Raw genomic sequence first — 13,976 nt, 5'->3', positions numbered from 1 at the left:
GCTACAATAGTGGATGCACTGAGATTTTACCTTTTCTCTGTTAGTAAAACACAAGTATCTTTGCAACTCTTCTGGTTTGCTTCTGTGATATACAATCATAACTAAAACAACCTGGGGAGGAAAGGGTTCTTTTCCTTTTATAACTTCCAGACACCACCCGTCATCATCAGGACAGGAGCTTAGGGCAGAAACTTAATCAGAGGCCATGGGGAAATGAAGGCTTTGCCCCAGCTGCTTTCTTACACCTACGACCACTGTCCACGGGCAGCGCCACCCAGTGGGCTGGGCTCTCTCACATCAATCAGCAATTAAAATATGCTCCACAGGCTAATCAGATGAATGTCAAGTGTCCTAGGTGACAGACACTAACCACCACAGCAACTAAGGATGATAATGAAATGGCTCAGTGCAAATGCTGGGAAGGGAAAAGTAAAGACACTAAACCTAGAATTAATTAGGCCTGAGGTTTAACTGGAGAAACAGCAGCGCCAACCGGAGGCTAAAGGTAATCCCAGCAGCCAAAAGGCGAGTGGGCGGGCTGTGAAAGAGGCGGGGGCCGGACGGAAGGCAGGGCGGGGCGGGGCGGGGCGGGGCGGGATGGGGAGGCTGTGAGTCGAGAGGGCGGGGAGCGGATGGGTGGGGAGGGGAGAGGCGGCGAGGCCCGAGACTGGAGGGGGCAGGGCGTGAGGTGGGGGGGGCGCGAGTGGAGCGACCCTCGGAGCCTGCGCGGGAAGAGCTGCAGTACCGGAGTGCGCAGACGGCTTCGGCTTAGAAAAGGAGTGGAGGTTTTTGTCAGGAGGTGGGATCTCTTACTTCTCATTGGTTCTCCTGGGACAGCGTTGTCTGACCGGCGTGGCCCACGTGAAGCCTAAATTTGTTCTTGGTCTACCGTGTAGACTTTACACTGCGGCAAGGATTGCGCGGGGAGGCGAGGGTGGCGCATGCGCCGCTGTGTCTGAATGGACACGCACTGCTAATGTGGTGTGGGGGCCGAGGGGAGGGCGAGTGGGTATACTCATTGAGCGCATCCCACGGAAGCAGATCAAGATTCCTGAGTTTACTCCTTAAAGAGCCTTGGCATAGGAAATATCTAGTCTCCAAAAACTGCCCCTTTGGGGCAATATTTACCTCCTACTTCTTTCTGTTGTCCTGGCTGTGTCCCAGCCCTTCCTGAGGCTACACTGTTATGACTGTGAATTATTCAAGAGCCCTTGCAGTCTGACGTCATCTCTGGGCCGTGCCTCTTCTTTTTCCCATTCCTGGAGGGTATCTTGCTGCTCCCATGTAATAGGAGCCTAAAACTTTACATTGTCCTTTCTCTGCCACTTTGGTAATTAACGGGTTTTGGGGGTGGGGTATTTTAAGTTTAAGACAGGGTGTCTGTACCCTATCCTGGCCTTGAACCCGCGGTAATTCTCCAGCTTTTCAAATGCAGTGAGATTACAGGTGTGAGCCACCATCATCAGTTGAAGATAAGATACACTGTTAGGTTCAGTGAGCAAATCCGTGGTCTGGAGTTTTTATTCTGTGGTATAGACTGTATTAAAAAAGGAAGGAAGGGAGGAAGGAAGGGAGGGGGTCTGGAGAGATAGTTCACTGGTTGGGAGTACTCCCTGCTCATCTAGAGGACCCGGTAGAGTTTGTAGTATCTACATACAGTGTCTCACAACTGCCTGTTACAACTCCTGCTGTAGAGAATCCCAGGACTCCAGTGAACATACACATAATAAAAATCCATCATGGCTGGGTGATGCTGGTGCACACCTTTAATCCTGGCACTCGGGAGGCAGAGGCAGGCAGATCTCTGAATTCGAGGCCAACCTGGTCTACAGAGAGTTCCAGGACAGTCAGGGCTATACAGATATTCAGCATCTAACAGGTTGGAAGAAGCTCGCAGACTCTTCGATAATGCCTTCCACGGTGTCGATACAGTACTAGCTATTAACCCAGCACACCAAGTGTACTGAAGTGGAAAAGAGGGGGCTGGAGAGATGGCTCAGTGGTTAAGAGCATTGCCTGCTCTTCCAAAGGTCCTGAGTTCAATTTCAGCAACCACATGGTGGCTCACAACCATCTGTAATGAGGTCTGGCGCCCTCTTCTGGCCTTCAGGCATACAGACAGAATATTGTATACATAATAAATAAATATTTTTAAAAAAAATGAAGTGGAAAAGATACAACGAGAAAAATAGCTACGTTAGAAAGACCAACGCTTACCGGGTGGTGGTGGCGCACACCTTTAATCCCAGCACTCAGGAGGCAGAGGCAGTTGGATCACTGTGAATTGGAGGCCAGCATAGTCTACAAGAGCTAGTTCCAGGGCTGGAGAGATGGCTCAGCGGTTAAGAGCATTGCCTGCTCTTCCAAAGGTCCTGAGTTCAATTCCCAGCAGCCACATGGTGGCTCACAACCATCTGTAAGGAGGTCTGGTGCCCTCTTCTGGCCTACAGGCATACACACAGACAAAATATTGTATACGTAATAAATAAAAAGAATATTAAAAAAAAAAAAAGCTAGTTCCAGGACAGGCTCCAAAGCCACAGAAAAACCCTGTCTCGAAAAACAAAAGAAAACAGAAAGACCAATCCTTTAAAAGAAAAAAAAAAAGTAAAACACTTTCAGTGTCTCTCCTTGAGCCCCTAAAACATCTCCCTGTCTGGATCTACCTATATGGTCCAAATCAGTTTTTAGAATATTCTGCAGGAGGGAAAAAGTAAAATGACACTGGCCAGAACAGTGTTTGGATATTTAGGAGGGGTCAGGGAGAAAAATCAGTTTTCAGAACAAATTAGTCAGTGGGTCTTGGGCTCATTCGCCGGGTCTTTGGATTCTTTGTTCCTCCGCACCTCTTGGAGGTGCTTACTCTTCTCTCGCCGACGGTCCAGTTTGGCAGCCTCTTTTTTAGCTTCCATTTTGTGGGTCGTTTCTCCTCTGCCACTTTGCTGAGGCTGCTCTCCTCAGTGACTTTCTGAAGTACTTCTCTCTGTTGCTCCTGCTTCTCAGCTGCTTTAGGACTTGCGAGTATGAGGCTCGTGCCATTCTTCAGCAGCTTCTAATTTCTTCTGGATTTTCTCCAGGGAAAGATCCTTCTTCTTTAGGAAGGAAAGGGGGAAATCGGGGATGGATTCTTTTGACTGCGGGTTGAGAGTCAGCTCAGAAGTCTGGCCTGAAGCACGCTTCTCCAGTTCTTTCACCTGAATATCAACCAGAAGCTGCCATGTCGAACAGAAGACCAGAGACTACAATCTGCTGTCAGGAGAGCCCTGTTGACTCCACTCTGAGCACCAACAGACCTGGGCCATTTGAGACAAGGTCTTTGTAGCTCTGGTTGGCTGTCAGTGTTTCTGACTCTGAATGCTGGGATAAAAGGAGTGTGCCACCATACCTGGCCCAACAGATCCAGATTTTAATTTTTTTTAATGTGTGTGTATGTTTTTTTTTGCATGCGTGTATAATTGTGCACTATGTATATTCAGTGGCTCAGAAGCCAGGGAAGGGCGTTGGATTCCCCTGGAACTGGAGTTGCTGACAGTGTGAGCAGCCTTGTGGTGATGGAATCAAATCCAGACTCTCTGAAAGAGCAGCTAGTGTTTTTTTTTTTTGTTTTTTTTTTTTTGTTTCTTCGAGACAGGGTTTCTCTGTGGTTTTGGAGCCTGTCCTGGAACTAGCTCTTGTAGACCAGGCTGGTCTCGAACTCACAGAGATCCGCCTGCCTCTGCCTCCCAAGTGCTGGGATTAAAGGTGTGCGCCACCACCGCCCGGCTGCAGCTAGTGTTCTTAGCGAGTGAGCCAGTTCTCCAACTCTAGCATCATTTAGTTAGGTTTATTTATTTATTTATTTATTTATGTATTTATTTAATTCTTTTGAGAAAGGAATTCTTTTTGTAGGGCTGACTGTCTTGGAATTCACTCTGTAGACCAGGCTGGCCTCACACTCAGAGATCCACCTGCTCTGTCTCCCCAGTGCTGGGGTTAGAGATACGTGACACCAGTGTGACATCACTGTCAACTCCAGATCTTTTAAACTACACCACTGAGTTACATCCCCAGAAGATAGTTGAGAGCATCAAGACCGCCCAGCCTCCTGGCCTGTAATGATAGAAGAGAGCCGGCCACTGCAACTGTCCTCTGACATCCGCACATGCATGCATTGCAGTAGGCGCGCATACACACACACACAGTTTGGGTGCTGGAGAGAACTTAGCGCTCACATGGCGGCTTATAACCATTAGAAACTCTAGTTCTGGGGACTCAGTGCCCTTTTCTGTGCCTCTGTGGACACCAGGAATGAATGTGCTGTACTTATTACACATAAAAAAGTAAGATATGGGGCTGGAGAGACCGCTCAGTGGTTAAGAGCACTGGCTGCTCTTCCAAAGGTCCTGAGTTCAATTCCCAGCAACCACATGGTGGCTCACAACCATCTGTAATGAGATCTATTGCCCTTTTCTGGCCTGCAGACATTCATGCAGACAGAATACTGAGAATACTATATACATAATAAATAAATAAAAATCTTTTGTTTTGTTTTGTTTTGTTTTGTTTTTCAAGACAGGGTTTCTCTGTGGCTTTGGAGCCTGTCCTGGAACTAGCTCTTGTAGACCAGGCTGGTCTCGAACTCACAGAGATCCGCCTGCCTCTGCCTCCCGAGTGCTGGGATTAAAGGCGTGCACCACCATCGCCCGGCTAATAAAAATCTTTTAAAAAAAAGTAAGATGCTATTACTCAGTTGGGCAGTGGTGGCTCACACCTTTAATCCCAGCACTCTGGAGGGAGAGACAGGTGGATTTCTATGAGTTCAAGGCCAGCCTGGTTTGCAAAGTGAGTTCTAGGACAGCCAGGGCTACACAGAGAAACCCTGTCTTGAAAAACAAGACAAAACAAAAACAAAGAAAAAAAACAAATACATGCATATATGTATATTTATGCATAATTAAAAAAAGTTGTGGATAATGCCCTAGACCCTCCAGTGTTGAGTAGTGTATAAAGATACAAAAGTTGGGGCTGGAGAGATGACTCAGTGGTTGAGAGCACTGACTGTTCTTCCAGAGGTCCTGAGTTCAATTCCCAGCAACCACATGGTGGCTCACAACCATCTGTAATGAGATCTGGTGCCCTCTTCTGGCCTGCAGGGATACATATGGGCAGAACACTTTATACATAATAAATAAATCTAAGAACAAAACAAAATAAAATAATTATAAAAAAGTATAAAAGTTAGTCAAGGATCCCCAGAGAGTAAGAAGAAAAGTAGTAGACAGTGATGTCTTTAAAGATGAGTTTTATCCAGGCACTTGGGAAGTGGAGGTTGGAAAACCAAGTGTTCAAGCTCAGGGAGCACTGGCTGCTCTTCCAGAGGATCAGGGTTCAATTCTCAGCTCCTACTTTGGCAGCTCACAACCATCTGTAACTCCAGTCCTAGGGGATCTGAAATGCTCTCCTGATCTCTGCAAGCACCAGGAATGTACTTGGTATGCAGGCAGATATGCATGGTATGCAGGCAGATATGCTTGGTATGTAGGCAGATATGTTTGGTATGCAGGCAGATATGCAGGGAAAATACTCATATGCTGATATGGATTCTTCTCTGTGAATATGTTTTATTACCATTGGTTAATAAAGAAGCTGTTAAGCCGGGCGGTGGTGGTGCACGCCTTTAATCCCAGCAGCGGGAGGCAGAGGCAGGCGGATCTCTGGGAGTTCGAGGCCAGCCTGGTCTACAAGAGCTAGTTCCGGGATGGGCACCAAAGCTACAGAGAAACCCTGTCTCGAAAAACCAAAATAAATAAATAAATAAGTAAGTAAATAAATAAATAAATAAGCTGTTTTGGCCAGTGGCAGGACAAAATATAGCGAGGTGGGAAATCCAAGCAGGGACAGAGGAGGAAAGAAGGCAGAGTCAGAGAGACACCATGTAGTATGGAAGGAGAAAACGCCAGAACCTCATGGTGATACACAGATTAATAGAAATGATTAATTTAAGATATAAGAGCTAGCTAGGAATATTCCTAAGCCACTGGCCAAACTGTTGTAATTAATATAGTTTTTATATAATTATTCAGGTCTGGGTGTCCAGGAAATCAACACACAGACTCCATTTACAATACACACTACATAAATAAATAGTTTTATATGGTTTAAGGTTGGGATTAAGGAAATAGCTCAGTGTGTAAAGTGCTTGCTTTCAACATGAGGACCCAAGTTCACTTGCCTCCAACACACATAAACCCAGGGCTATAATCCCAGTTACTTCTACAGTAGAATGAGTGTCGGGGTCTGAGATGGAGACGAGAGAACCCCAGAAGCCAAGGACCAGCTAGCCTGGCAGATGCAGTGGAGAAACAAGAGACCCTGTCTCAAATGCAAGTTCTGACATTATCCTCTGATGTCCACACACATGCAATGGCACATGGACCATGTCGTGTGCAGTTTCATACTTACTAGAACACACATATGCAAATTTCAAGGTGTTGGTATGGTGGCTGAGTGAGCCAAGTTGCTGTGCTTACCTGGACCCGAGTTAGAGTTCCCAGGACCACCTGCATAAAAGTGGAAGAACTGACTTCAAAGAACTGTTCTCACCTCCACATACATGCTGTGGTGCACATGCCCATATATCATGAGTGTGTGTGTGTGTGAACGCACACACATACATACAAAAGTGATTTTACGGAAAAAAAAATTTAAAGTCATCCTTAGCCACATAATAACTTTGAGATCCTCTGGGCAACATGAGACCCTGTCTCTCAAAATAGCCAACATTCCCTCCAAAAACAAAACAAAATAAAACAAAACAAGAAAACCTCACAAAGGAACAGAGATACAATATAGTTTCTGCAAATATGTCCTTAAATGTAGCATAGATACTATTGATGAAAAGCAAGAGTCCAAGAATAGCTCCCCTGATAAACCCACAAACCCACACCACACATAGGAATATCTTATTGCATTTTTAAAGAAATTGGGAATCTTTTTATTTTTGTTTTTTCTTTTTCTTTTTTGGTTTTTCGAGACAGGTTTTCTCTGTGTATCTTTGGAGCCTGTCTTGGAGCTTGCCCTGAAGACCAGGTTAGCCTCGAACTCACAGAGATCTTTCTGCCTCTGCCTCCTGCGTGCTGGGATTAAAGGCATGTGTCACTACTGCCTGACTTACTTTTAGTTTTTCAAGACAGGGTTTCTCTGCGTAGCCCTGACTGTCCTGAAACTCATTCTGTAGACCTGGCTGACCTCGAACTCACAGAGATCTGCCTGCCTCTGCTTCCTGAGTACTAGGATTAAAGCCATCATGCCTGGCTTTTTAACACAGAAGTAAGATAGGGACTGGAGAGATTGCTCAATGGTTATGAGCACTGGCTGTTTTTGTAGCAGACCAGGATTCAGTTCTGAGCACCCACAGGCCAGCTACTGACCATCCATTCCTAGGGGACTTCATACCCTTTCTAGTTTCCTTGGGTACCAGGCGTGGTACACATAAGGCAAAAAACTCATAAAGGTAGCCTTTAAAGAGACAGGCAGTGGTGGCGCATATCTTTTAGTCCCAGCACTTGGGAGGCAGAGGCAGGCAGATCTCTGAGTTCGAGGCCAGCATGATCTACAGATGGAGTTACAGGATAGCTAGGGCTATACAGAGAAAACCCTGCCTTAAAAAAACAAACTAAACCTATGTTAAAAATGTCTTTAATAAACTCCAACTGTGCTTAAACAACAACAGAACAGTCCAAACAAGAAGGGAGAAATTGAAATTTATTGAAGGCTTACTCAGTGTTACAAACATTCATGTTCACAATGTTTCACAGGTCAGGCAATTAAGATTAAATAACTTGCCCGAGGTCATGCAGCTAGAGATGGCAGAGTTGAAAAGCCACCTAGATTCATGTCTCGTCTAGCCGTCCTCGCCACCACATAGCAAGGCACAAATCTACCTGATCGCCAACACTCAGCCACTGACTATCAGGAAGAGGCATTCTCATGCTGGGGACCGTCACTAAGTTTCCTCCATCAATGCTGTAAGCAGCGGCATCTCCTCCCGCAGCTTGAACACCCATGCAGCACGGGACAGAAGCTCTGCTGCCCATAGGGACATAGGCAAGCAGAAGGAGCCCCACAGGCAGGCAGGAAAGGCAGGCCTTGGAGGGGATACAGCAGGTTTCTTTTTTTTTTTTTTTTTTTTGGTTTTTCGAGACAGGGTTTCTCTGTGGTTTTGGAGCCTGTCCTGGAACTAGCTCTTGTAGACCAGGCTGGTCTCGAACTCACAGAAATCCGCCTGCCTCTGCCTCCCAAGTGCTGGGATTAAAGGCGTGCGCCACCACTGCCCGGCAGCAGGTTTCTTTTTGAGTCAGCGGGTACACAGGGCTGCTGGTCCCAACCAGCCAATGCCTGTGGCTCCAGCATTTGTCTGGATCTGGTCATTGGTATAAGCCCAAATCAGAGCCCAGTCTCTCGGCTGCCTCCATTGAGGCTAAGGCTGTGTGGGCGCACACCGTGTTCCAGCCGGCGGCCTGACAGGAGTCGCCTTAAGGAGGAGCCAGAACTCAAATCACCACAGCTACGAAGGTGGAGGCTCTCCCGACCTGATCGTCCCCAGGGGCTCCTGCGCACCTGGAAGGGGACACAGGAGAGGGTATCAGTATGGGCCAACCTAAAGCGCCAAGCTTTCCCTGTGATGTTTTCCCGGCGCCCCTAACGCTTACCTGTTTATGTCCATGGGCTGCATTTCCTGCGGGATCTGGGGACTTCCTGGACAGCTGAAAGAAACGAGTGACTAGGCCTCGGCCTGGCCAGCTTCCTTTCAGGTCCCCTAGAGAGTGGGCAGGTGCAGGACCTGAAGGCAGAGGCACCTTCTGGAAAGTGGGCACTGGGCGGCGTTTCTCAGCTGAGCGGGCACGTAGCAGCTTGGGGGAAGGGCAACGGGCTAGGCGGAAAAGGCAGGCTTCAGAACAGAGCCCTGCAGAGAAAGAGCGTGCAGCCGATGTGTGTAGACCACACAGTGACCCTAGACCCTCCAGCAGCCCACCACCCGTGTGCGGACCTGTGTCTGCAGAGGAGAGAGAGGCGGCTTCTTCGTCAAGCACTTTGGTATAGAAGTCCCTGAAGTCAGCTGGGCAGAGAAAAAGCTCTATGACCACACCTCTCCCACCCGCCGTCCACCGTCCCGAGAGCCCAGGCTCAATGGTTCTCACACTCCATCACCTCTGCCCACAAATGGATGGTCTAATGTAGGAAGATGGGATCTCCAGTGCTATCCTTCACCGCTGTAGCCTCCCTAGCTCTGTTTAGGACCCCCAGATGGGATTTCGGACACCTCCTGTGTGGATGGGAACTATTTCGCTTTATATCTTTTCTCAGTAAGAAGCAGAGACTTCTGGTTGATCTGTCTTTATAACCAAGTAACCGGTTATGTAGCCCAGCCTTAGGCGCTGTGGAAATGGTTTCAAGAACCAAGTACTGCTGAAGCCTGTGTCCCTCAGGGGTGAGTACTCAGGAACCTCACAGGGTCCCAGTTCTAGTGGTTACCCTTCCCCGAACCAGGTGATGGTATGGCTCACCAGTGTCGCTGGAGGTGGTGATGCCTGGGTCGCTGTGAGACCTTGGCAGCAGCAGTGGGGGGGGAGGTGTCCGGTGAGGAGGCCGGTGCCCGGGCGGGGTGAGGGAACCTGAGCTATCGCTGAAGCGTCGAGTTGGAGCTCGGGCAGGAGGGGGTGCAGCTGAGCGGCTGCCTCCTCTGGGAACCCGCCGTCTCAGCTCGGGGAAGCAAGGTCCCACCCAGGGCGGCCAGCCCTCCAATCGGTGGCAACTGCGAGCAGCTGTGGGGGCACCCAGTGGGGGTGGGGCTTCGGGGGCTGAGCAGGAATAGGAGCGGGCAGCCCGTGGGGGCCGCCGTGGCAAGGGGCTGTCTTCAAAGGGGCCCCGCAGGCCGCAGTCCAGGCTAAGGCAGTAGCCTGCTCGGCTGCGCTGGATGGAGCGGAAGAGCACATAATCGACGGAGCGCACAGAGCCCTGGAGTTCCAGCAGGCATGAGTCTTCTGATGGGCTAGAGCCCCCAGGGAGGTCGCCAATGGCTGACAACACCAGGGACCCGCTGTCCATGGACACTGTGAGTGGCAAGGGAGCTCTAGGTAGGATACCAGGAGGGCAGCTGCCACTCTGACTCCAGCTTTATCTTCAAGCAGACAGATAATCCCAGGGTTCCACGAAGTCACAGTCCTCACCTCCAAACCCTAGCTGAGCTCAGCCTTGTTTTTCCCTCCCTATGGCCCCACCCTGCCCTGTCCGTTCCGACCCCACTCTGCTCACCATCTACAATGGAGGCCACCCGCTCACAGACACAGGAGCCATCATGAAGCTGAGGATCAAACAAAGTGGCCTGCAGAAGACACAGGGTCAAAAGTCCAGCCCTTCGCACTGGCATGACCACTCCCACGCACTGGAAAGACTGAAGACCAGAGGTTCTGGACCAGCTTTGTCACTCTCTAAAGTTAGCTGGGTTTGAGACAGGCTTTACTGAGGGACCTAGGCTAGCCTTTAAACTCCTAATCCTGCTGCCTCCACTTCCCAACTGCTGTGTTTATAGGCATATGCCACTACAGTTGGCTTTGTATAAGTCACTTACGAGGGCATTAGTTTCCGTATCTTTATCTTTTGAGACAAAGTCACTGAAGCCGTGGTTGGGCATTGCTGGTTTTGTTTTTTGTTTGGTTTTTTTGTTTGTTTGTTTGTTGATTTTTCGACCCAGAAACCCTCTGTAGCTTTGGAGCCTGTCCTGGAACTAGCTTTTGTAGACCAGGCTAGTCTCGAACTCAGAGATCTGCCTGCCTCTGCCTTCCCAGTGCTGGGATTACAGGAGTGAACCATCACACGCAGCGGCACATCTTTATACTAGAGAAATACTAGTTCATCTCCCACCAACCTCAGCAGCTCTAGGGCAGATGACAGCCGACAGGGGGATTGCTATGAGATCACGAGGACCATTGATACCCTTATCAAACAGCTATCCACAGCTCCCGGCTGCACCGAGCCCTCCTCACCTGGCTGTCTCTTCGTAGCCCCATAACGGCCTCATAAGAAGGAGGGCAGTCAGTAGGGTACAAGGGCACTGGGCTATCCATGGAGCCATTGTAGGTGATGCTGGCAGAACGAGAAGATCAGGGCCTGGGAAACAGCTCCTGCTCCACAACTATGCCTCCCCACCACTCCAGGCCCAGCCCCAACCCTCTTCCTCAGGTTCCCCAGCAGGACCTCACCCGGCCTCACCTTTGTGCATCTGTTTCTGAGCTGCAGGTATACTCTGGAGGATAGTAGGGTGGTGGGGGCACGGGAGGGACAAACTCCTCCAAGTCCAGCATGGTGTGGAGGAGAGGAGCTGGAGGCGAAGATGTACAAGCCAGGGGCCCTAGGGGGCCTGAGACTGAGCGTTCAGGGGCCAGCTGCTGGGGAGCAAGTCTGGTTTCAAATTTCTTCCCTTTCTGCTATTTTTATGGCCCTACCTTCTCCAAGATGCAGTTCCAATCCTTCTGAACCACACCCAGTTCCTTCTTCAATCTGTGCCTACTCGGTCCCTCCAGCTCTGGCCTTGCCTACCCACAAATCTCTCAGTTTCACATCTGTCCACACTGCCTTTTCCCTGCCACCACTGTCCATCCTCTATCCCAGCTCCCACCTAGGGCTGTCTTGACTTCAACCCATCCAACCAGTCTTCTTCACTCCCTTTGGTCCTAAACATCCCTGTAATAAAACTCCTCAGGTGACCCAGAGCCTCAGGCTCAGAACCCAGACCTGTAGCTACTACTTTGCAAGTCCAGTTCCACCACGCACGCACTCCATGCCCCCACCGGACCTATCTGCTTGGGCCTCGCTCCCTTCTCACCATGTGCACCAGGTCCAGGGAGAAGATCTGGACACAGCAGACAATAGCAGAGAGGGTACAGATTATTGCGGCACAAATGGTGAGCCCACAGACACTGAAGAGGAGGTTCTGGAGAAGGAAAGACAAGGACAGGAGAGGAGTACGGGGCTTGGGAGGGGTAAACCCCACGCATGCAAGGAGGAAGGGATTAGGGACGGCTTGTTCACCTTGAGGGCCCCGCGGGCTTCATCGCAGGTGGAGTTAAGGGCAACTTTCAGCTCCTGGCCCCACTCTGGACAGGGTCTGTGTAGAGGAATAGGGGGGCAGCACACACAGACCTTCCCTTCCTGTATGGGAGTGGGAAGGGCAAGGCAGCCCGGATCAGAGCAAACTCAAGGGTCCCTCTTGCTTCCCCTAACCAGTTGGTTCCAGCTCTCCCACCTCAAATCTCACCGTGGAGCATTCTCGGAAGTCCTGAGCCAGCTGGGCATTCTTACAGGAAAGAACGGAGCCAGCCATGTTGAGCATGACACAGAGCACCGATAGCAAAGAGAAGAAAGAGATCTGGGGAGAGAGGATATCACCTTAGGGCTGGGACTTTCCCCAGAACTTCTCCTCTACAGAATAAGCCACCCTCTTTTCCTAACACACTTTCTGACTGCCTGGCATCAACTGGAAAGCCAGTTCCCCTTCCTGAGGGCATAAAGGGGACATAAAGGGTATCCCCTCTGGTGTTGGGCACCTGCCTCCCAGTGGGCATTGGGCCTTGGCACCTACCACTAGAGTGAATGGACGCTTCCAGGACACAATGCCAACCAACCCGGAGAACGCCAGCTAGGGACAGAGTGGGCACAGGCTCAGCCTGGCAGGGGAAGCACCTGAGTGAGCCCCTGGCCACAGGATGCGCCCAGCCCTACAAGGAGGGAAAGGACCGGAGAGGAAGGAAAGACAAGCTTGTGGGCTTGAAGGTGAGGAGGGGTGGGGCCTGAGAAGCTTCTCCCACCCCACTACTGTGCACTCTTTACCCAACTCACCGAGAACCCAGCCCAAGACGGGCAGGACCTTTTGATGCTCTCGGTGGTGGTGACAGAGGAGGCCACCATGCTGAAGGTTACCACCAGGATGCCTAAGAGCACCTGGGCTAGCCCCAACGTGAGCAGGGCCTGCAGCCAGGGTCGGTGGAGGCGGAGGTGGGTAAGGCCCCGGGTACTGGGCCGGCTGGTCAGCGAGCGGCTGGAGTCACTGGGCGAGGGCATCATGCCTGCCGCCCGGTTGCCCATACCTCGCTCGGTTCCCCTTGATACTTGGGATCATCTCAGAGGCGCCCAAGGCCCCGTTCTTTATCCTTTCCAGCGCCCTTGCTGTAAAGCCCACCTCCTGGCTAGGTCCTCTGGGGCATCCCCCAGGGACACCAGCTGGAGGAAGGCCCAAAGGAGGCGCGTCACGAAGGGACAGTGAGGGGCTCCCACCCCACCACCAGACGGGTACCGTGCCCGGGGCAGCGATGAGGACGCCAGAGCACCGGCTCATTGCATTTCCTTAATGAAGAGAAGTGCCGAGAAGGGCTGATCCTAGACTGAAGATAGAGTAGCGTTCCGGAGCCCAGGGAAGGGTGGGGAGGGCAAGGGCGAGAGGGATGCAAGGAAGTCTACAAAAGAGGAGAAAGGTCTGCATGCAGGGACTAGAGGTGCCTTTGGTGATCCAGGGCCGCCTGGTGGGGAGAGGCCGCGGAAATTGGCTTCAGGGTCGCGGTCCCCGCTCCCCTCCCCACCACGCTCTGCTCCCTTAGCTCCTCCAGCTGCAGCAGGGCAGGCTCTAGAGGCGGGGGAGGGGGGTGATAGTGGTGCGGAGGGGTGTGGTGGCTGGTGCATTGCATTCCGGGAGCTGTAGTCCGAAAGCAACCACGGGGAGGGGAGGAGATAGGGAGAGGCCCTCCTCCAACCTCAGCCACGCCCTGAAGCCTAGCTCGTTATGGACCATTTCTGTGCTCATTTTCCGCCCTACCCAATACTTCAGGTTCCTGAGATGCAGAGTTCTCAGCAGGGGTGGCTGACTGCCCATCATTTAAGGAAAGTGGTGGCAAACAGACTGGGCCGGGGCTCCCCACATCTCGGGCCTCCTACCACCCCACCCA

At 50.9% G+C, this 13,976-nt stretch overlaps 1 protein-coding gene and 1 pseudogene across 4 annotated transcripts; both read right to left on the bottom strand.

The window, feature by feature from the left end:
- Positions 1-2,792: 2,792 nt before the first annotated feature.
- On the bottom strand, positions 2,793-6,594 carry LOC130889874 (stathmin-like; annotated as a pseudogene).
- A 1,132-nt stretch (positions 6,595-7,726) lies between these two features.
- Positions 7,727-13,654, bottom strand: Entrep3 (endosomal transmembrane epsin interactor 3). Of its 4 annotated transcripts, none has more exons than XM_057794162.1 (12): positions 12,877-13,654; positions 12,620-12,676; positions 12,296-12,406; positions 12,070-12,189; positions 11,864-11,971; positions 11,251-11,426; positions 11,025-11,124; positions 10,294-10,363; positions 9,546-10,091; positions 9,029-9,097; positions 8,691-8,944; positions 7,727-8,598 (listed from the first exon to the last, which is right to left on the bottom strand). In XM_057794162.1, the coding sequence occupies exons 1-12, from the start codon at positions 13,120-13,122 to the stop codon at positions 8,425-8,427; spliced, it is 2,031 nt and encodes a 676-aa protein (XP_057650145.1). In that variant the 5' UTR covers positions 13,123-13,654; the 3' UTR covers positions 7,727-8,424. The 4 variants fall into 4 exon arrangements, with proteins under 4 accessions (XP_057650145.1, XP_057650147.1, XP_057650146.1 ...); XM_057794164.1 differs by having other exon boundaries at positions 8,691-8,911; XM_057794163.1 differs by having other exon boundaries at positions 11,251-11,423.
- Between the last annotated feature and the right edge of the window lie 322 nt (positions 13,655-13,976).

This window comes from Chionomys nivalis, chromosome 18 (assembly GCF_950005125.1).
Source record: "Chionomys nivalis chromosome 18, mChiNiv1.1, whole genome shotgun sequence".
In the NCBI taxonomy this organism is placed as follows: Eukaryota; Metazoa; Chordata; class Mammalia; order Rodentia; family Cricetidae; genus Chionomys; species Chionomys nivalis.
Note: the sequence above shows the minus strand (reverse complement) of the source record. Positions and strands in the feature narration are given on the sequence as shown.

Coding starts and splice junctions, on each gene's coding strand:
- Entrep3 (XM_057794162.1), bottom strand. CDS start 13,122: ATGGGCAACCGGGCGGCAGGCATGATGCCCTCGCCCAGTGACTCCAGC. Junction 12,677..12,876: donor CGTCTTGGGCTGGGTTCTCG/GTGAGTTGGGTA, acceptor CTCTGTCCCTAG/CTGGCGTTCTCCGGGTTGGT. Junction 10,092..10,293: donor GGTGGCCTCCATTGTAGATG/GTGAGCAGAGTG, acceptor TGCCACTCACAG/TGTCCATGGACAGCGGGTCC.